General features: G+C 45.7%; 1 protein-coding gene across 2 annotated transcripts in view; it reads right to left on the reverse strand.

Annotated features, from left to right (window-relative positions):
• The window catches only part of LOC125463569 (hepatic leukemia factor-like), a 39904-nt gene extending 31781 nt beyond the window's left edge, over window positions 1-8123 (reverse strand). For both annotated transcript variants that reach the window (XM_048554961.2, XM_048554959.2), the window contains exons 1-2: window positions 7687-8123; window positions 1474-1806 (exon numbers count right to left, since the gene is read on the reverse strand). In XM_048554961.2, the coding sequence (XP_048410918.1) occupies window positions 1474-1806; window positions 7687-7792 (439 nt within the window). In that variant the 5' untranslated portion in view covers window positions 7793-8123. The remainder of the gene's footprint in view (window positions 1-1473; window positions 1807-7686) is intronic.
• Between the last annotated feature and the right edge of the window lie 15295 nt (window positions 8124-23418).

Consider the following 23418-nt stretch of genomic DNA (forward strand, 5'->3'; position numbering starts at 1 on the left):
CATTCTATGTTTTCATTGATTTCAAATTGAATCATCTGCCGTCATGGGATTCGAACCCAAGTCTAACATCCTTAGCCTGGTACTCCAGACTGTTCCTTCCCATTGCACCCCCGTCCAGTTACACAGAACACAAACACTAACATGGCTCAAACGGGCCAACGGGCTGTTTCTCTACTCCAAGTGCGAATCATTTGAGAAAAGTTCAGGTAAACTCACGTTACAAATCAAGTAGACAAAAGGAAGGTCAAACCGCAGTTAAATCCGACACAATGAACAAGAATTCCACACAAAACATGAATTTCAAATGGTTTTGGAGAGACAGTCGTGTTGGCTCCTGATGAGCAGATTGGCTCAAGGCAAAGCTATAAAAATCCATCTGGAAGCTAAGGGAGCTGTTACTGCTTCTGGGCCTTATAGTAGTCAGCAACCGCTTTAGTTGCAAGTTTGCTCAGTGTTTAACTAAAGTGAAATTAGAGTTTAGGTGGGCACTAAGGGGGAAATAGTATCCTGCGCTAATACAATCATTAATCATTCCACAGCTATTCCAGAACAATTTCAAGACAAACATTTAGTATATTGTGACATCATTACAATAGTACGGCTACCAGTGTGATCTAGGCTGAAATTTAGGATTAATTACAAAGATATTCCCATCAGTACGGGAAGGGATGATGCTATAGAAACATATGTAGGAGTAGAATTTCTTAGCCTGGCTCTACATTTATAAGTTCCTAGCTCAGTTTGCTTCAGTCTAGTTTGTGGTAGAGTGTGAGATTGCTGTATGTCAGGCATGGTCTAGGGACTCTCACTGGGGGTGAGACAGCAGGTAGCCAGGTTCAGACTCACTTTAGGGATTCGACTACCTAATTCATGTTCCAGTGCACCGCGGAGGGGCTGCAGCACTGCCAGAGGTGCCAGCTTCCAAGGTGTCCCAGGCTTAATGTTTATTCCTCAAATCAATCGAATTATAAACAAGTTATATAGCCGGCATCCAGGCTATTTGTAAATTGTCTGCTGTGGTTCACACGTTGTAAATGAGACTATATTAAAAATACCAACACTTAAAAAAAAACTAAATTTCTTTAAAAACTAAAAATTTAAAGAAAGAACTAAAAAAATTTAAGAAAGAACTAAAATTAAAAAAAAGAACTGCAGATGGTGGAAATCAGAAACAAAACCAGAAATTGCTGGAAAAGCTCAGCAGATTCAGCAGCATCCGTGGAGAGAAATCAGAGTGAACGTTTCAGGTTGAGTCACCTTCCTTCAGGGCCTTCACTTCTCTCTCCACAGATGCTGCCAGACCTGCTGAGCTTTTCCAACAATTTCTGGTTTTGTTTCTAAAGATACTAGAGTGACTATAAAATATTTCTTTTACATTTAAACTCCAGGTGTGCTTTGGGGAGTGGGGGAGTGGCGGCTGGGGATGGTGGTGGTGAGAAGGGTATTTACAGATTGCTCAGGGGCACAGATTACCTGCTCGGACAGGACTCTGGAGGAGGTTCTGGGGACTGACACCCAGGTGTACTGAGGTGCTGGCTTTGCTGAGGTCCACGGGGGGTCCCTGGGAGGCTGCAGGCTGTTGTAAGGGTGGGTGCTGCTGGCTGGCCTCTTGCTGCCGAGATGGACTCGGTGGGATTCCATTCTCGGACAGGAACTCCTCCAGGTCCATGTATTCCAACTGGAAAGTATCGCCATCGTAAGGTAGTGTCTTGTCCCACAGTGTGGGCCCTAGGAAGGCTAACTGTGGCACTGTACTTCCGGCAGCCTCATCCTCCAGCTGTTTCTCCTTCTCCTCTTTGTTGAAACCTTCAAAAAGACATAAAACTGGAATTTTAGTTGCAAAATAAATCAGCAATTTGAGCTGCTAAACCATGAAGCATACATTTCCTTTGTGGTCTTTACATACACCCCTACACTTCCCAATTGTTGTTCCTACATTGAGCAGGACCCCTCTAGGGCCTCCCAAATAAAATGGTGAAATTGTTACAGCACAGGCCATTCGGCCATCAAGTCTATCCTTGTCCTCTGCATCAGCAATTCACCTCATCCCACTGTTTTCTCTTTAGATAGAGTCTTAGAGGCTGTAGCGCATGGAAACAGACCCTTTGGTCCAAGGTCTCCATGCCAACCAGTTATCGTAAATGAATCTAGTCCCATTTTTCAGCACTTGGCCCATATCCCTCTAAAACCTTCCTATTCTCTCAAGGTAAACTTGCAGGTTGAGTCAGTAGTCAGGAAGGCAAATACAATGTTGGCATTTATTTTGAGAGGACTTGAATATAAAAGCAGGGATGTACTCCTGAGGCTTTGTAAGGTCCTGGTCAGGCCACACGTGGAGTATTGTGTGCAGTTATGGGCCCCATATCTCAGGAAGGATGTAGCGGCCCTGCAGCAGGTTCACGAGAACGGCCCCAGGAATGGAAAGCTTAACATATGAGGAACGTTTGAGGACTCTGGGACTATACTCATTGGAGTTTAGAAGAATGAGGGGGGGGTCTAAATGAAGCTTACATAATACTGAATGGCCTGGGCAGAGCGGATGTTGGGAAGATGCTTCCATTGGTCGGAGAGACTAGGACCCGAGGACACAGCCTTAGAATAAAGGGAAGACCTTTTAGAACGGAGATAAGGAGAAACTTCTTCAGCCAGAGAGTGGTGAATCTTTGGAATTCACTGCCACAGAAGGCTGTGGAGGCCACGTCATTGAGTACGTTTCAGCCTGAGATAGATAGGTTCTTGATTATCAAGGGGATCAAGGGTTACAGGGAGAAAGTGGGAGAATGGGGTTGAGGAACTTATCAGCCATGATTGAATAGCAGAGCAGACTTGATTGGCTGATTGGCCTAATTTCTGCTCTTACCCACCCAGATGCCTTTTAAATGCTGTAATTGTACCAGCCTCCACCACTTCCTCTGGCAGCTCATTCCATCCACACACCACCCTCTGTGTGAAAAAGTTAGCTGTTGGATCATTTAAAAATTTTTCCCTCTCATCTTAAACCAATACCCTTTAGGTCTGGACACTCTTACCCTGGGGAAAAGATCTTGGCTCTTCACCCTATCCATGCGCCACATTTTATAAACCTCTATAAAGGTCACCCCTCAGCCTTTGATGTTCCAGGGAAAAATTGCCCCAGACTACTCAGCATCTCCCTTCAAGTCAAACTCTCCAATCCTAGCAACATCCTCGTAAATCTTTCCTCAATCATTTCTAGTTTCAAAAAATCTTTCGGCAGGGTAACCAGAATTGAACACAGTATTCCAAATGATAATAATATAAAACTCTTAAAAGCCATTTGAAAGACTAAATCCACTTCCACTATATTCAGGCTGAGCATGCTCGATCCCCACCACGTGTTGCATAGAAGAATATCTCATGATGCTGTTGCTCCTTTTACCAACCCACGTAAACCCACAGCCACTAGTTCCTGATCCATGTCCCCCACCCTCCAAAATGGGAGCAGTCTCTTTCCATCTGCTTCTCCCAACCACCTCTCATGACTTAGGGGACCCCAGTCAAAGTTTCTGCTCTCTCTTCTCCCAGAGAAACTGTTCGATGTTCTCCAATCATGCTACATCACCAATCCCAGGAACCATTCTCTCAAATGCCTTCAAACTTGCCCTAAATGCTGGTGCCCAGACTGATTGGAATGTTCCATTTGAAGCCAAGCCAGTGTATCATACAGTTTGTCATAACTTCACCAGGACTTTCTCCTAAAAAGAGGCTCAAAAAGGAACGCTCGCTGCTTGCACCAAGATTTAACAGTGGATCACAACTCTATCCTTATCCACAGATATTTTGCAGTCAGATTACTGTATACAGTACTGTTAGTCTTTAGGGTCCCACCTGTAACAGGGCGACAGTCCTGTACGAGACTCAGGTGGTCATTTTAGCCGCAGAATGAAAACAGGCTCCAGGCGGGAGCTATGTTAATGAGACATTTGTTTGGATGCCTGCATTTAGCTCACAATTTTGAGCTGAAAATGTCTTAATGTACTCAACCAGAAACTAAGGATTTACCATTCGAATACAGATCCAGTGCAATCTTTGTGGGGTTGGTCGAATCCCTCAAAGACACTTTCTCTGGAAAGATGGATTGCATCGGTGGTTGGGAAGCTTTGGAGAGAATTCTTAGGGATAGGATTTGCGCACATTTGGAGAAGCATGGGCTAATTAGGGACAGTCAGCATGGCTTCATGCAGCACTAACTGGATTGAATTTTTTGAGGAGGTAATGAAGGTGATTAACGAGGGTAGAGCAGTAGATGCTGTCTACATGGATTTTAGTAAAACTTTCAATAAGGTCCCTCTTGGTAGGCTCATTTAGAAGATTAGGTCACTTGGAGTCCATGATGACTTGTCTACATGGATTCAGAATTGGCTTACCCATTGAAGGGTGAGGATAGTGGTAGAAGGATGTTTTTCAGGCTGGAAGTCTGTGACTAGTGGTGTTCCGCAGGGATCCATACTGGGACCCCTGCTGTTTGTGATTGTAGAATCCCTTCCAGCGTGGAAGTAGGCCCTTCAGCCCAACATGTCCACACTGACCCTTGGAGCATCCCACCCAGAACCAATCCCTTATACCCCACCTAAGCTGCACATTCCTGAACACTATAGGCAATTTACCACGGCCAATCCACCTAACCTGCACATCTTTTGGACTGTGGGATGAAGCCGGAACACCCGGAGGAAACCCACGCAGACACGGGGACAACATGCAATCTCCACACAGAGTCACCAGAGGCTGTAACTGAACTCAGGTCCCTGGCTCTGTGAGGCAACAGTGCTAACCACTGAGCCACCGTGCCACCCCTGGCATATCTATATAAATGGCTTGGATGAAAATGTAGATGGGTGGGTTAGTAAGTTTGGAGACAATATAAAAGATTATTGAAGCTGTGGGTAGTGTAGAAGGTTGTCAAAGGATACAGTGGGATATAGATCAGATGCAGATATGGGCAGGGAAATGGCAGAGATAATGGGAACTGCAGATGCTGGAGAATCCAAGATAACAAAGTGTGAAGCTGGATGAACACAGCAGGCCAAGCAGCATCTCGGAAGCACAAAAGCTGACGTTTCGGGCCTAGACCCTTGGGGAATGGCAGACGCAGTTTAATTTGGGTAAGTGCGAGGTGCTGCACTTTGGGAGATCAAACGTTAGGGAAAAATATAAGTTAATGGCAGTACCCTGAACAACATCGATGTACTGACAGACCGTGTGGTGCAAGTCCACAGCTCTCTGAAAGTGGCCGCACAAGGAAATAGGGTGGGAAAGAAGACGTATGGCCACACTTAGAGTATTGTGTTCAGTTCTGGTCACCTCATTACAGGAAGGATGTGGAGGCTTTGGAGAGGGTGCAGAAGAGGTTTACCAGGATGCTGCCTGGATTAGAGGGTATGAGCTATAAGGAGAGGCTGGAAAAACTCGGGTTGTTATCTCTTGAGCAGCAGAGGCTGAGGGGAGATTTGGTGGAAGTCTAAAGTTATGAGATGCAGAGATAGGTTCTGACTGTCAGCCCTTTCTCCTACAGTTGCAATGTCTAAAGCTAAGGGGCATGCATTTAAGGTGAGAGGGGGCAAATTTAAAGGAGATGTGAGGGTTTTTTTTTTACACAGGGTGCAGAACACTGCTGGGGTGGTGGAGGAGGCAGATACATTCGGGGCATTTAAGAGATTTTAAGTTAAGATCATTAATATGCCAGGAATGGAGGGATATGGACCAAGGGCAGGCAGGAAGGATTAGGTAATTTGGGGTCAGGTTCAGCACAACATTGTGGAGTGAAGGGTCCATTCCTGTGCTTACACTTTGACATTCTAGACTCGCAACGACACACTGTAGCATGTTGCTATGTGACTCCAGCAGCAAACAGGACAGCACAGATTCTCAGGTGCAGCTCTGGGGAAGAGGGGTGTCCTGTAGTTGCAATGGGTTGACCTCACTGACCTGAGTCAGCACCCCCCAACTCTTCAGCTTGTGCTGTTCTGCCTAAGCTCAGCTCCTTCTCCTGTTTCTCATGCAGAGATTCTTATAGGCAGTGAGTTTTTATTCCCCCGGGCCTGTGGAAATTATCCATAACCAAGCACTCCCTTTTTCCCTCCAGATTCCCCCAGGATAGAGTCGCACACCTTTACTCTTTTCGGGGAGCTTCTCAGAGAACGTTTCCAGAATAAATATTACCACAGTGTCGGTGAAGTCCTGACAAAGGCTCCCAGAGAGTCTCCTGATGTGTTTCAGGCTCCTGTTACTCCCTAGTCCAGCAGCAATGACTCAGGATGCTGAGAAGCTCATTCAGTAACATCAGTACAGTTTATTCCCAAACCGCTCGGCACCGTTAGCGGAGGGAGCTAACAATCAAAACACTCGACAGCTCCTTCAGTTACCTTTGGCAGGCATTATTAGTGAACAGCGGCTGGTTAACAATCTTCTGGGCACCATACCTCTCACTAACTTCAACTCCTTTACCAAGGGGCTGCCTTACGCTAAAACACCAGCAAAGCCAGTGATCTGATGAAGAATTCAGTTTAGGCACTTGCCTATCATCCAGATGTTCAGCAAAATCGCTGCACTGGAACAGAACGACACTACTGTACATTACGGCAGCATCGTCCAGGACCATCACCACACCATAATATGATGACAGTTCTTTATTAGGGACATACTGTATCATACCGTCACAGTCTTGCCCCCAGTTCCCAGCACATTTCACTGCAGTTAATTGAGGAACACCCCCATTCCATCTCAAGGTGCTCAGGCCTGCGCACTGCCCGAGGTTCAACTACTTGTGCACTCCCTCCCTCGCACACAGCCTCATTGCCTGGTCTGGGCTATGTTACCAGTGGCTCACTTACTGCAGTGCACCTCTGTAAACCAAACGTGTCAGCTCATTTCAATCACACTAAGCCCCACAGCCTGTTCTCTCCTCTCACCCCAACCCTTCTCCATTAACCCTATCTCCCCCCCCACCTCACCCATTCCTGCCCCTCTGGTTTTGTCCCATTCACTTCTCCTTCACGATCCTGGTCTCTCCCCTTTCTCCATTGCTCTCTCCCTCCCTCAGTCCCCTAATCCCCTGTGCCCATCGCTGTGCCCCTGTCCTCAGTACCCATCCCCAACGCACCCCACCACTGCCTATCCCCATACCCCCATCCCCTGCCTCCATCCCCATGCCCCCTTCACCCTGTGCCCATCCCCATGCCCCCTTCACCCTGTGCCCATCCCCATGCCTCTCCCCCCCCCCCCCGTACGTCCCCCTCCTCCATGTCCATCCACGTGCCCCTCTCTCCCCTGGCTCCATATCCATATCCCCTCTCTCTGTGCCCATCCCTGTGCCCCAAGCCCCCATGCCTACCGCTCCCTGTGCCTACTCACATGCCCACCTCCCTGTGCCTGTCCCTGTGTTCCCTCCCTGTACCATTCCCCGTGCCCCCCTCTCCCCATACCCCCCTCTCCCCATGCCATTCCCCATGCCCCCCTCTCCCCGTGCCCATCCCCGTGCCCCCCTCTCCCTGTGCCCATTCCCCATGCCCTGCTCTCCCTGTGCCCATTCCCCGTGCCCCGCTCTCCCCATGCCCCCCTCTCCCCGTGCCCATCCCTGTGCCCCCCTCTCCCTATGCCCCCCTCTCCCCGTGCCCATCCCCGTGCCCCCCTCTCCCTGTGCCCATTCCCCGTGTCCCCCTCGTCCCTTACCTTCTTCATAGCGCAGAGGCAGTTTGACCGGGTTTTCCAGGAGAGATTTCAGGACTCCGTGGCTTGGAGGCAGAAAACGGGGATTTAAAGGGATCGGGCGGGACATTTTTGCTTCTCGTTGCGTTTTAGAACAAGACCTTATCCAGAATGCGGGACAAATAAACGCTAAGGTTCCACAAATCGGAAAGGAAAGGAAAGGAGGGCTTGATGAAAAAGTGTGCAGGGGTGGGGGGGGGGGTTGGTTCAGTCCTGATGATTTCTTCAATCCGCTTCCATTCGCTCCTCTCCCTCCCTTCCCCAAAAAAAACCTGACGTCAAGGAGCGAGCAGAATAATATTTTGTTTTCTGTGTGTGTGAGAGAGAGAGAGACGTAAATGTGCTGGCTGGCTGATTCAGTTCTGTGTCTCTCTCTCTCTCTCTCTGGGACTGCAGGGGATCTAAAGTCAAGTCATGTGAAAGAGGTGGAGTTGACCCACTTTTAGCCAATCGTCTTTGCAATGTGTTGCAGTAAACTTCTTCACCCACCCCTCGTGATGCAGCTCCCATTGGTTATCATGTGCAAAATGAAAAGTGCTTTCTTATTTTCTTCGAAATGGGAATGCCAGAGGCAGAGAGAGAAAAAACACTGAGGCTTCTCCGCACACTCGAATCTGGGTGCAGACTCTTGCAAACCAGTGGCCTCTCTGATTTCACGCTGACTGTGAGTCAGTTTGTATTATCAGTTATTTCTGTTCAGAAGAGTCCACACTCAGCTCATTGAAAATATACACTTCGTATCTGACAACAAAAAGTGATAGTGTTGCAGTGTTTCCACACAGGGATTGCACTAGACCTCGGTACCTTTCAGGCTAGGCATTCCCCTGGCCGGTCCTTACACCCTTCCACCTGTCCCGATAAACGGGAGGGGGGGACAGGATTAGATCCAAACATATGTCAGCACCTGCCTTAAGTATCTCTTTCCCAGGGATCAAAAGAATGGGATGTCTAGGGAAGAGATTAACAGGGAGGTATGGGAGGAGGCAGCAATTTGGGTTTCTGGTTAGACAGGTCTGTTGAGAGGTGAGGACAAACTGGGCCAAGGGGAGGATGGTGGTGATGGGTGGGGACTTAAATCCTTTGCTCCAGGAAGAAGTGGAGAGCGCAGAGAGCATCCTGGTGGGAATGAACATGTATAAAGGGATTGCACATCCATGGGAAAGAGCAGGTGGCTGGAGCCGGTAAACTGGAAATTCCGAAACTGGCGTAAGGCGTCAGAGGAATGATGGATGTACGTGGGCAGGGATTGGAGGAGGGGAAAGAGAAGACCAAGTCAAGGTGGGAAGAGATGTGTTCTGTGGGGCAGGAGTAGGCAGAAATAATGGACAGAGATGACAGGAACTGCAGATGCTGGAGAATCTGAGATAACAAGGTGTGGAGCTGGATGAACACAGCAGGCCCAGCAGCATCAGAGGGGCAGGAAAGCTGACGCTTCGGGCCTAGACCCTTCATCAGAAAAGGGGGATGGGGAGAGGGTTCTTGTCTGTCTCCTCTCCACCTATCTTCTCCTCTATCCATCTTCGATCCACCTCCATTTCCTACCTACTAACGTCATCCCACCCCCTTGACCTGTCCGTCCTCCCTGGACTGACCTATCCCCTCCCCACCTACAGTCACCTCTACAGGCTCCATCCCCACCTTTTTAACTTGTCTGTCTCCTCTCCACCTGTCTTCTCCTCTATCCATCTTCGATTCGCCACCCCCTGTCTCCCTATTTATTTCAGAACCCTCTCCCCCTCCCCTTTTCTGATGAAGGGTCTAGGCCCTAAACGTCAGCTTTTGTGCTCCTGAGATGCTGCTTGGCCTGCTGTGTTCATTCAGCTCCACACTTTGTTACCAAATGAAATGAGGTCAGTTACCATGGTTGATACACTGGCCTGACGTGGGGTCATGGTCCAGGGGAAGGTAGGAGGTATCTGAGAGCTGGCACTCAGCCTGTGCAATGTAGAGGTCAGTTCGCCAGGTTACACTAGCACCACCCTCATTGGCAGGCTTGATGACAAACTCAGGGTTAGATCAAAGCACACAGGGTGCAGTCAGTTCAGAGGAAGACTGGTTGGATTGGGTGAGGGAGAGTTCAAACAAATTGAGGCGACCAGTGTCACGTTGACAGTTCTCAATGAACAGATCGAGTGCAGGTAAGATGCTGGAGGGAGGGGTCCAGGTGGTGGGAGAGTGTTGGAACTGGGTGAAGGGGTCTCTGGGATGGGGAGAGGACTCTTGGCAAAGAAATGGACATGGAGGTGAAGATGATGGAAGAAGGGTTGGATGTCATTGTTGTGCCCAAAATTCATTAAGGTGGGGATGCAGAGGAATAAAGCTCAGAATGTTCAGCATCAGACGGTGGAAGGTGAGGAGGGATGGTGAATACCCAGCAAGAGATGGGGGGAGGTTTGGGGAGAGGATGGAAGGTTCCAGAGAGCCATGGGTATCCTTGAGTTGTTGCATCTTGTGGGTCTTGATGCCTGAAAGGAAAAGAAAAAGTTTCTTGTTAGCACAGAGAATGAGCTGGAGGCTGAGGTGGAACTGTGCAGTGGTGCAGCCCTGAGCCAGTGTGATGCAACGCTGTTGGAGAGAAAGGCTGAGAGTGTGCATGTGACACATGGCACTGAGGGTGGATCTCAGGATGCAGCGAGAGCAGCTGCCTGTGAAAGGTTGAACATCACGGAGATACCTGTGATACAGGGTGGATTCAAAGCACAATTTTGACTGACATTTCTATCTTTTACCTTATTTTGTTCTCTATCTCTGAGCTTTTATATCCCTCCTGCTCCCTCTATCTAAACTTTCTATTCTACCTCACGATCTGAATTTCTGATTCTCCCTGTGTCCTGTTTTTTTTATTCTCCATGAGACCAGGGTGTCGCTGGCTAGGCCATCATTTACTGCTCTCCCTAACTGCCCAGAGGACCTTTAAAGAGTCAATCACATTGCTGCAGGTCTGGAGTCACGTGGAAGGCAGACCAGGTAAGGATCGCAGTTTCCTTCCCTAAAGGGCATCCATGAATCAGGTGGGTTTTTCCTGACAATTAACAATGGATTCATGGTCACCATTAGACCCTTAATTCCAGACTCTTATTGAATTCAAATTCAAAATTCAAACTATGGCAGAATTCTAAACAGGATCATCAGAACTTTACCTGGATCTCTGGATTAACAATCCAATGTTAATACCAATAGACCATTGCCTCCCTGATAAATATGAACCCTGTGTAACAAAATCCTTTTGACTTTGGTCCCGATCTGATGAGCTCGAACAGGAGCTTCTGACAGCTGTGTCAAACATCAGAATTGGCAAACCTTTGGAAATCAAAGCACGAGGGATGAAACGTGAGTTGGAATCCATGCGGGGTGAGTCTGAGCCTCAGCTGAAAGAGTCACCAGACCCGAAACATTAACTCTGATTTCTCTTCACAGGTGCTGCCAGAGCTCCTGAGCTTCTCCAGCAACTTCTGATTTTTCAGCATCTGCAGTTCTTTTGGTTTTTATGAGGTGTAGATTTGTGTCGATGTGTAGTCACCTGTTTACTCAGCTCAGGTGGGCAGGTCATGTACAGGTGAGTTTTCTACTGAGAAAGCTGAGATGGAGAACGGGCCCAGAGTCTATAGACAATAGGTGCAGGAGTAGGCCATTCGGCCCTTCGAGCCAGCACCACCATTCATTATGATCATGGCTGATCATACACAATCAGTATCCTGTTCCTGCCTTATCCCCATAACCCTTGATTCCACTATCTTTAAGAGTACCGTCCATTTCTTTCTTGAAAGTATCCAGAGAGTTGGCCTCCACTGCCTTCTGGGGCAAAGCTCTGCTCAAACTAGCTGCTTTGTTTTCTACCTTATAACAATGACTAAACTTTGAAAGTAAATAGATGCGTGGCTGTACTAAGCTTGAGTATGGCCAGAAAGGACACGTTTTGTTGAAGCTTTTTATCTTATATGAGGACAATGGACAAAAGAAAAAGGCAAAGAGAAAGGTGAACAACATGTATATTGTATGAGAGGAGAATGCTGATTGGTTGGAAAGTGATTGGTCGAGGCATTTCCATGGAGAATGAACAGAGAACCAGCTGATGGTGACTGACAGTCAACTGCCATGCATTGTTTACATTTTAAACCAGGAAAGTTGAATCTGATTTGGTCAAGGCCCTACCCTCAGAAATAAACCAGACAAAGCTTGTCACTTTTCCATTATTGAGTTGAAACAGACAGTGATTGTACAAGTTCATCTTGTCTATAAAGCAAAGGGTCCGGTATATTAATATATGCAGCTTCTAGACATGCAAATACCCGACACAGCAAGCCCAAACAACAAAGCAAAATTTGTCGTCCAGCATTAGTGTTGACATATTTGCGATTATTTAGTAAATATTGTCTAATCACAAATTTAAGCCTAATCACAAATTTGCATCTGATGTTGGACATTGTTGTGAGTTTTTGCAGGCATGGGTGGGTTGGCGATAGTCAGTGTCTTGCTTGTTGCAAACAGCCTGAAGAGATATGCTGTTGCAATCTGTCAGTCTTTTGGCAGAAAAGCTTGAACAAAATGTGTCTTTGTTTTCAGCAAAAGGGTATCTGGATGTTATGTGCTGCGGGAGACTCTGAGGCACTGTATAAAAGCAAGCCTCCCTTTTACGGGGAACAGCATTCCCAGAGACTATCAGGATTAGACAGTCACCAAGAAAATCCCATCAGACATTCGGGATTACCTTCTTCCGCAGGGAAGGGTCAGAATGTGAAATTCCACGGGAGTGGCCAACCCCTTCTCTTTCTGATGCTTGTAAATATTAAAATAGTCCTACTACTACTGACTTATTTGAGAGAGAGATGACTGCTAGTGGTTTAACCTGAGGGTCAGCACATCTCAGACAAGGGGTGGGATTGGGAAGGAAAGTTCTTCATATGACCTTAGGCAGTGCAGGAGTTGAAACCCCTGTTGGTATCACTCTGCACCATAGACCAACTGTCCAGACAAATGAGCTATGCAGCATCAGGCTGATGTTATGCTGACATTGAAATATGGGTGCTCTTGGAGAATCTCTCATCTTTTACCTGATAGCTCAATGCCCTTTGGCAGATACAAATAACAATGTGCTAATTACCCGATAATTCTGATGAAGGGTCTAAGCCCGAAACGTCAGCTTTTGTGCTCCTAAGATGACGCTGGGCCTGCTGTGTTCATCTAGCTCCACACTTTGTTATCTCGGATTCTCCAGCATCTGCAGTTCCCATTAACTCCAAACCTGATTGAGTGACACTGGTTCAGGGATAAATCTTAATGAAATGGGATATACAGCATAGAACCATGTTCCACAGCCCAACCATGGTGGTGGAAGGAAGGGTCCGAGGAAGGGTCACTGGACCCCAAACATTAACTCTGATTTTTTCTTCACAGGAGCTACCAGACCTGCTGAGCTTTTCCAGCAACTTTGGTTTTTGTTCCTGATTTACAGCATCCGCAGATGTTTCCGTTTTTATTTAGGATTTAACTCACTGTCACATCTCTTCCAGGTATGCCCTCCTTTAAGAAGTTCTGCTCCTCTCTCTGATGGGATTTCCATTCCAATCTTCCTTCTTGACCCCGACTTCAATTTCACCGTCACTCCTGGTATTTGACCAGTTATTTGCTAAAACTCATTTCCATGGTGATATCACATTCCTCAGTGACTGCCTCCGGCTCAGACTCACCCCAGTTCCGGGGAAGGGTCACCAGACCCAAAGCGTTAACTCTGATTTTTTTCTTCACAGATGCTGCTAGACCTGCTGAGCTTTTCCAGCAACTTCTGTTTTTGTTCCAAACATGATGTTGTTAATGTTTCCCTTGAACCTCTTCTTATCTCTTTCTTCATCCACATCTCCCAATCCCTGATCCCTCAAATCCCTCCCTAGCTTCCCTTTAAGACTGTTCAGTTCGGCCACTCCCCGTGGAATTTCACATTCTGACCCTTCCCTGCGGAAGAAGGTAATCCCGAATGCCTGATGGGATTTTCGTGGTGACTGTCTAATCCTGATAGTCTCTGGGAATGCTGTTCCCCGTAAAAGGAAACATCCTTTCTGTATCCAACGTATCCAAGTTTTTCAGGGATGTAATTACCTCCACTAGGGCTCCCTGCGTTTTTTGCTGAGCGAAATGTGACCCAGCTTGCCATTCTTTTCCACTCACCAGAAAAGACAGCGATTTCCCTCAGAAGGATCATGAGAGCATTCAAATTAACCTGAGGAGGCTGCATTCCAAACCACAGCTGCAGTACAGAAGAGGCCCTTCGGCCCATTGGTTCTGCACCAACCCATGAGAAACACCTGATCTTCAACCCCATCCCATTGACCAGCTCTTGGCCCCACAGACTTGAATGTTATGATGTGCCAGATGCTCATCCAGGTACTTTTCAAAGGATGTGAGGTGACTCACCTCTACCAGCCTGCCAGGCTGCACAGTCCAGACTGTTACCACCCTCTGGGTAAAATGTTTTTGTTCACATCCAGCCCTAACCCCCCCCCCACCTGCCCCAAACCTCCTGCCCTCACCTTGAACCTGTATCCCCTCATTACTGACCTTTCAACTGAGGGGAACAGTTGCTTGTTATCCCCCCTGTCCATGCCCGGTCTACCTTCAATCAGATCACTTCCCCTTGTCCAGTGAAGACAGCCCAAGCCCCTGTCCAACCTTTCCTCAAACTTAGATTTTCCAGCATGACAGCATCCTGCAGCCATGCATCCACATCTGTCCCTTGGTGACTGTCTTATGCTGATAGTCTCTGGGAATGCTGATCAGCACAAAAGGAAAGATCTTTTCTGTATCCGATGTCTCCAAACTTTTCAGGGATGTAATTACCTTTATCCGGGCTCTATTAGGCTGGAAAAGAGATGCAGGGGGAACGCATGGAAGAACTTTCTCTCTTGCAGTGAATGGTGTCCTGGAACTTGCAGCCTGCAAGGATGGAGTAAGTCGAGATGATTGATGATTTCAAATGAAAATTAAAGATGCACTGGACAGAAATAAATTGAAAGGGCTGCAGAGAGAGAGCAAAGAAGTGAAACTAGCAGTAGAGAGCTAACATTGATTCAATGGGCGAAATATTCTCCTGCGCTGTATACACATAGATGTTGTGGCTGTAATGACAATGATGTATGAATTGCTGACAGTGCAGCACTGGGAGTGTTGGCCTAGGTCAGCCCTCCATGTCTTTGGAGTGATGCTAGAACCCAGGGCTAAGATTGTTGCATACTGAGTCATGACCAACGAAGAACTTACTGTTTCTAATATTTCACTGTAGATCAGAAGCAGTCGAGCTGTCAGCATTGGTTTCTGGGTCAGACCATTCAGACAGGTATGAGCAATTAAATGCAAATTACCTTTCTGTTTCAGAAACACCATTTTATATAGTTTTATCATGTGCTTCCTGTTCTCATTTCTTTCTCCAAAGATTTTAACTAAATGAATTCTTCTGACTAGAGATGTGGGGTTGTTTCTTGCACAGTTATTGAATAAATTGCTGAACAAAGATATATTTTGCCCAAGCTTTTTGTTTTGCACTTGCCAGGGCATTTTGTAAAAATACCAATTTAAGGGGAAAACCAATTTTACATTGTGTGAGAGGCAAGTACTGATTGGTTGACAAATGAACTAGCCATTGAGTGGTTCATTTCTCAGGGCATTGCTTTGACCAATCATTGTCAACTTTCCTGGTTTAAAATTTAAACAAAGTTTGGCAGTTAACTGTCAATCATCATTTATTAGTCTATTCTCATGGCAAGTTTCTACCAGTCAGTTCACTTGCCACCACTCTCATCCCATGATGTAAATGATTTTTCTCCATAAAATTGTTATTCTTGCAAATTGTACTGATGAACAAAAATGTATCTTTATTCCAGTACTGCTCAAATTCTGCACTCTCAAACAATTATTTGTATTGGTTAAATCCTAAATTCACATCCATTTCATGCTCTGCTGCTGGATTCAATCCCTGCACCTGGTGAGGTTATCATGAAGGACTCTCTTACCTCTCCACTTACCCGATGATCCTCAGGTTAAACCACCACAAATCATCTCTTTCTCTCTAATGAGAGAGGACCCTTGTGGGACCATAGGAATATGACAGCTTTACTTTGGATGATGGATTGGATTTAGGGATAGCTCAGGATTAGTTTTAAAGTAAATTGAGATTATAATTAGATTGAGGGTTAGGAACAGAATAAGATTGAAGTTTACAGCAAGAAGAGATAACTAGTGTTAGCCTGACCCAAAGTGCGACCCATGAGAATATTGCAAGGTGGAACATTTGTGGCTTGGAGCATTCAAAAGCTGCACATTTCTTTGTTTCAAAGTTTCTTTTCTTATAAGTGGAGTGATTTCACTGTTGGAAACAGGGATTGTTCCAAGGTCAGCATTTAGTGTCCAGTCCTATTTACATTGACAGTATTGGTAAAGCCTCCCCGTGATAAGTAAAAACCAAAAAAATCTGTGGATGCTGTAAATCAGGAACAAAAACAAAATTTCTGGAAAAGCTCAGCAGGCCTGGCAGCATCTGTGGAGGAGAAAACAGATTTAACGTTTCAGACCCAAAATGTTAACTCTGTCTTCTCCTCCACAGATGCTACCAGACCTGCTGAGCTTTTCCAGCAACTTTGTTTTTGTTCCTCCCCTTAATGAGTTGTTTGTTTGCCTAATTCAGAGGGCAGGTGTGAGACAATCAACTTTAGGTGGGACTGGAGTCTCGTCTCAGCCAGAGGGAAGATCATTTCCTTTCTGAAAAGGTACTGGAGACCCTGTTTGGCTTTCTGACAATCCAACAGTTATTCAGCTGTTTTAATCATGATGTCCAAAGGTTTGCCAATTCTGATGTTTGACACAGCTGTCAGAAGCTCCTGTTCAAGCTCATCAGGCCAAGACCAAAGTCAAAAGGATTTTGTTACACAGGGTTCATATTTATCAGGGAGGCAATGGTCTATTGGTATTAACACTGGATTGTTAATCCAGAGATCCAGGTAAAGTTCTGATGATCCTGTTTAGAATTCTGCCATAGTTTGAATTTTGAAATTGAATTCAATAAGAGTCTGGAATTAAGGGTCTAATGGTGACCATGAATCCATTGTTAATTGTCAGGAAAAACCCCCCTGATTCATGGATGCCCTTTAGGGAAGGAAACTGCGATCCTTACCTGGTCTGCCTTACACGTGACTCCAGACCTGCAGCAATGTGATTGACTCTTAAAAGGTCCTCTGGGCAGTTAGGGAGAGCAGTAAATGATGGCCTAGCCAGCGACACCCTGGTCTCATGGAGAATAAAAAAAACAGGACACAGGGAGAATCAGAAATTCAGATCGTGAGGTAGAATAGAAAGTTTAGATAGAGGGAGCAGGAGGGATATAAAAGCTCAGAGATAGAGAACAAAATAAGGTAAAAGATAGAAATGTCAGTCAAAATTGGGGAAACAAAATAAAAGTACAAAATGCAAGGAAACTCAGCATAATAAAAACTGAAGCAACCTGGAGATTCTGGAAATCAGGAACAAAAACAGAAGTTGCTGGAAAAGTTCAGCAGGTCTGACAGCATCTGTGGAGAGAATTCACAGAACTGATGGGAGCTAGGAAAAAGCTGTTTTTTATGCAGAAGATAGGGTGGGGGCAGGGGGGAGGGAGTCAATGATTGGTGGACATAGAGCCCAAAGAGAGCGAGAGAGCCAGTCGATCTGTCCAGCTGTTCCTTTCTCTGGGCTCTATTTCCACCTAATGATTAGTCCTTCATCCCCTATCTTCTGCATAAAAAGAAACTGAGCATGTTTGTTAGCACCTATGGAGAGAGAAACAGAGATAATATTTCGAGTTCCATATGACTTCTTCAAAACTTTGCTTTTTGTTAAGAATATAGAGATGTGCATTTAGGCAGAAGGAAATTCAAAGGAAACAACATCCCAGAGACATGGTTAGCGAAAAGTGAATAATTGGGGGCTGAAGGGGGGTGGGTGTGTACAGAGACAGAGAAAGTAGAGTCCCATTAAAGGATAATTCAGTGAACCATTGAGAGAGAGGGTTAAAAAAGCTGAACTGCAGATGTAACAAGATAGGATTATTTTTGTTATTTATGGTCACAGAAAATGTCATATGAGTGAACTGCCAATGATTAAATAAAATAGTTTAGTTCCAGAGCTTCAGGTTTTGCTGCAGCAAAAAAATTACTCCAAGTTCTTCTTAGAATCCTGACAGTGTGGAAGCAGGCAGTTTGGCCCATCGAATTAATAGTGACCCCCTCAAACAGAATCCCAGTCAGACTCAACTCCCTACCTCATTCCCATGGCTAACACACCTAGACTGCACATCCCTGGACACCATGGGCAATTTCAGCACCTAACCTGCACATCTTTGGACTGTGGGAGGAAACCCACGCAGACACGGGGAGAATGTGCAAACTCCACACAGACGGTCGCCCGAGGCTGGAATCGAACCTGGGCCCCTGATGCTGTGAGGTTGCAGTGCTAACCACTGAGCTACCTGTTGTTCTTGTTAACGTATCTTCTAGTATTCCACCATCTCTCCAGTTTACACATTTGTTAACTGCTTTCAATCAATTATTTATCCATTTGTGGTACTGAGGGAGCACTGTACTGTCAGAGGGACTGACTTTCAGATGAAACATGAAATCAAGATCCTATCTGCCTGCTTCCCTTGATGGAAAAGATCCCATGGCACTATACTGAAGGACAGCAGTGGTGTTGTCCGCATTTCCCTGGCCAATGCTTATTCTGTAGGTAATGTTGCATGAAAAGTAAACACTGTCTAGTCATTATCACATTGTTGGCTGTTGGTCTTTGCTGAGTTCATTTTGCTCACCTTGTTTCCTACATTATAACATTAACTGTTCTTCAAACTTACTTCATTGGTTGTAAAATGCTTTGAGAAATTGGATGTATTAGTGCAAGTCTTTTTCCTGGTACATCTACATCCTGGGAACAGCCTTTCACTCAGAACCTAACTGAAAGTTTTCTGAAAGCTTAGTTTACATAGAACATAGAATGTAGAACAGCACAGTACAGGCCCTTCGGCCCACGATGTTGTGCTGACCTATTATCTTACTAAGATCAATCTACCCTGCATACCCTACATTTTACTATCCTCCATGTGCCTATCAAGAGTCGTTTAAAAGTTTCTAAAGTATCTGACCCCACTACCACTGCCGGCAGCACGTTCCACACGCACCCACCACTCTCTGTGTGAAGAACCTACCTCTGACATCTCCCATATACCTTCCTCCAATCACCTTAAAATTATGCCCCGTTGGAATAGTCATTTCCGCCCTGGGAACACGTCTCTAACTTGTAATGTTCCTAGGAAATCCACTTCCTCAGAAAATTCCAGAGGTTTGAACAGAAAGAATTTCTCCTTTTGAAATCATTTTGACTGCCACTTACTGGACAACAGTAAAGTGCAAACATCACTTTTACTACTAAAGATCAATGTTCACGTTTTGCTAATTGTTGGTGTCTGGATATTGGCTGCTGCAATGTTGTTACAGTTTTTAAAAGAATTGATTTGGGAGATGTGAACATCGCTGATGAGGTCAGCATTTATTATCCATCCCTAACTGCCCTTGAGAGGTTGTGTTGGGCTGCCCATTTCATAACTGAGTGCCTTGCTAGTTAATTTCACCTGGCAACCACGTTGTGGTGGATCCGAAATCAGGTAAGGCAAACACATTTCAGTCTTTAAAGTACAGTAAGGAACCAGCTGAATCTTTAATAATAGTTCAGTATTTACATGGTCACCATTACTAGACTTTATTACAGATTCTGTAATTAATTTAAACTAAATTACCTGGTGCTGTGATAGGATTTCAGATCATGACAGAGTCAGTCATCACATCATTCAGGGAGGCCATTTGGCCTATTAACTACGTGACATGAATGAGAGCTGTGAGTCAGTGAATCAAAGCTGCAATACCCATATAATGGCATCTGATTCTTTATTCAAACCTCTGGTTTACTAGTCTTGTAACATAATTCTAAAAGTGGCTCAAAATATACATAACGTCCTGCTGTACTCACTGACTATCCCTTAAACTTCTCAGCACTTTGTAGAAATAGAATTAGAATGAGCTTTATTGGCACATGTGCTCACACGAGTCCAGTGAAAAATTTACAAGTTGCCACCTTACGGACAAAGATACCTAGGCCAGTACGATTTCTTAGGGGAAAAAGTAATCAGAAAAATAAAGAAATAAAAACTCCAGCGTTACAGACCTTCAAAAGTATACAATCACAGTAACAGATTTGAAAAAAAAGGAGATAAAAGGTTCAGAATAACAGTCCTTCCGCGATAATATCACAAAGGAACAAAAGGGAATTACAAAAAGAGAATTTAAGGGAAAGTCTGCTTCATCCATTTTATGGCTCTGGGCTCAAGGATCCGATCCATCCCACCTTTGGAAGCCTGGGCCAGACCCATCACATTGCCAAAGAAAATGCCACATGGAGTCACAGCTTCTCTACCTTCAGAACAGACAGAATAGAGTTGTGGCTCAGGGGATAATAGTCCTTCTGAGTCAGGAGATTATACATTCGATACCCATGTAAATAAATTGAGTGCAAATCTCGCCTGATAGGTTGGATAATTTCTTTCAAATCAGACATTGGAAGAAGGCAGCTATTATTACAGCAAACAAGGCAGTGGAAATTTTTCAGAGGTTCACAATTTATGGTCAAGTTATATTGTTAAAGTTAACAGTTCAGTAAAAGCTCCAGTTTCATCTTCCCTTTTGGATCCTTTACCTATCTGACAGGGAAAATCCAGCTTCTTCCTTCAATAAGTCCATCACTAACTCACACAGTTAACAAAACTAAATAAACAACAAATTATTATACACGTTGGCCCTGAGGGAAATGATAGGGTACTAAGACAGTCAGGGAATGAATGGGAACTAATCGGAATGGGACAAAATGTCTGTGTGGTGTTTGCACACTCTCCCCGTGTCTGTGTGGCTTCCTTGGGGTGCTGTGGTTTCCTCCCACAGTCCAAAGATGTGCGGGTTAGGTGGATTGTCTGCGCTAAATTACCTGTAATGTCCAGGGATGTGGGGATTAGCCATTGGGAATGAAGGGTTACAAGGATAGGGTCCAGGGTGGGATGCTCTTCGGAGGATCAGTGTTGTTTCGATGGGCCGAATGGCCTGCTCCCACACTGTAGGGATTCTGTGATCCCACTTTATGGCCCACTGCCTGGAACTGTAAAACACAGCCCTGTATTTTTGAAAACCTACCATCAAATTAATCAATCCAAATGGCTAAACAGTAACAGTTAGCATGCAAGTCCCGCCAGGGGCTAGGCAACAGCAACAAAAGTGAAGAAAAAGTAGAAAGGGAGGAAGGGAAGTAAATTAAAACAGACTTGGTGGGACGCCAATGCCCAGAGTGCCCACCTCTCTCTTAAAACTCTTTGAGAGTGTTGGTGGGCACCGTGTGCTCTCTCTCCAAGGGCACTCAGACATGCACGTAGCCATGGGAGAGAGGCAGGCAGGAATTAAGACCATCCTTCATTGCCTAGTCCTGTTGGTGGCTACTTTAGCCAGGCCTGGGAACAGGCCTGTTAAGAGCACCCCTGGACATACTCAGCCCCTCTACACTGAGTGACCAAAGATCAGGATAATGCAGATGAAGTGCAGCTAAAAGGACAACAGCAAGTTTCTTCAGGAGTTAAAAAGGGCTGTGCGATCTCCCCCGGCCAACATACGCATGGTCCACGGGCTATAGAACATATGAAACCCCAGCTCTTTATTTAATAACCCACAATCAAATCACCCAATTAAAACCATTACAAGCACTTCCCACCAGGTGCATTGTAACAATTGCAAAAACCAATAATTTGTGGAATCAAGTTAGAAGTTGCATGACACCAGGTTACAGTCCACCAGGTTCATTTGAAATCATAAGCTTTTGGAGTACAGCTCCTTTGTCAGGTGAAGTGGAGGGAAGCATACAGGCACAGAATTTATAGGCAGAGAGATCATTGCAAGATAAGTATGAGTGGAGTGTCAATAGGCTGAATAATAAGTCTTTGCAGGCGATCAGAAGTGTCAAACAGTGTAAGAAAAGTATCAACAATGGCAGAGCAAGTGGAGGGATGACGTATTATTTAATTGAGGCAGAGAGATAATTACAATAACTCAAAAATAAGGTGGTGCTGGAAGAGCTTGATACGTATAAGATTCACATGCTGACCAAAGTTTAACCAAAGTAACAAGTGATCTAACATGGTACAAACTAATCAAGGTAGTGAGATCATACCAATTTACCAAGATGATGACGTCAAAATAGGACAGTAAGGAAGATTTTACAGATACAGAACAGGATGATGGAATCACATGTTGCGCAGCATGAATCCAAAATCATGGTTGAGGCCATCCTCATGGGTATGGAGCTTGGCTATCAGCCTCTGCTGGGTGACTCTGCGTTGTTGTGTATCCTGAAGCCCGCCTTGGAAGATGTTTACCCAAAGATCCGAGGCTGAATGTCCATGACCCGCTGAAGTGTTCCCCCACTGGGAGGGAACGTGACTGACTGGTGATTATTGCACAGTGTCATTCACCTGTTGCCGTAGCGTCTGCACTGTCTCACCAATATCCCGTGCCTCGGGGCATCCCTGCCTGCAGCGTATGGGATAGACAGCATTGGCCGAGTCACATGAGTATCTGCCGTGTACGTGGTGGGTGGCGTTCCCACGTGTGATGGTAGTGCCCGTGTCGATGATCTGGCATTGTCTTGCAGAGGTTACCATGGCAGGGTTGTGTGGTGTTGTGGTCGATGTTATCCTGAAGGCCGGGTAGTTTGCTGTGAACGGTGGTCTGTTTAAGGTTCGGGGGTTGTTTGAAGGTGAGAAGTGGGGGTGTAGGGATGATGTTTGTTGTCATCGATGACATGTTGAAGGCTGCGAAGTACATGTCATAGTTTCTTTGCTCTGGGGAAGTACTGGATGATGAAGGGTTAAGTACTCCGTCTGTCTCCTGAGAAGGTCATTGCGTTTCTTCGCTATGGCATATCGGAACCGGCAGTCGCTGATTGGAGCATCGTATCCCGTTCTTATGAGGGCATCTTTCAGCATCTTTAGGTGTCTGTCGTGTCTCTCCTTGTCTGAGCAGATCCTGTGTATATGCAGGGCTTGCCCAGAGGCGATGGCTTCTTTAACATGTTTCAGCTGGAAGCCGGAGAAGTGCGGCATCGTGAGGTTATCCATGGGCTTGTGGTAGAGTGAGGTACTGAGTGTCTGTCCCTGATAGAGATGCGTGTGTCCAGGAATGAGACTGATACGGAAGTGTAGTCCATGGTAGGTCTGATGGTGGGATGGAACTTGTTGATATCGCAGTGTAGTTGTTTCAGTGATTCCTCACCATCAGTTGAAAGGAACAAAATGTCATCAATGTATCTGGTGTAATGAGTTGGCTGGTGGTCCTGTGCAGCAAAGAGGCTTTGCTCGAACCTGTGCATGAAAATGTTGGCATATTTGGCTGCAAATCTGGTCCCCATGGCTGTTTGGTGTGCCTGGATGAGGAACTCGCTGTTGAAGGTGAAGACATTGTGGTCGAGGATGAAGCAGATGAGTTGGAGGATGGCAGCTGGAAATTGGCAGATGGTGGTGTTGAGCACTGGGGCTGTTGTAGTAATACCATCGTTGTGGGGGATGATGGTGTAGAGTGCCGAAACTTCCATTGTCAC

The sequence above is a fragment of the Stegostoma tigrinum genome, chromosome 22 (assembly GCF_030684315.1).
Source record: "Stegostoma tigrinum isolate sSteTig4 chromosome 22, sSteTig4.hap1, whole genome shotgun sequence".
In the NCBI taxonomy this organism is placed as follows: Eukaryota; Metazoa; Chordata; class Chondrichthyes; order Orectolobiformes; family Stegostomatidae; genus Stegostoma; species Stegostoma tigrinum.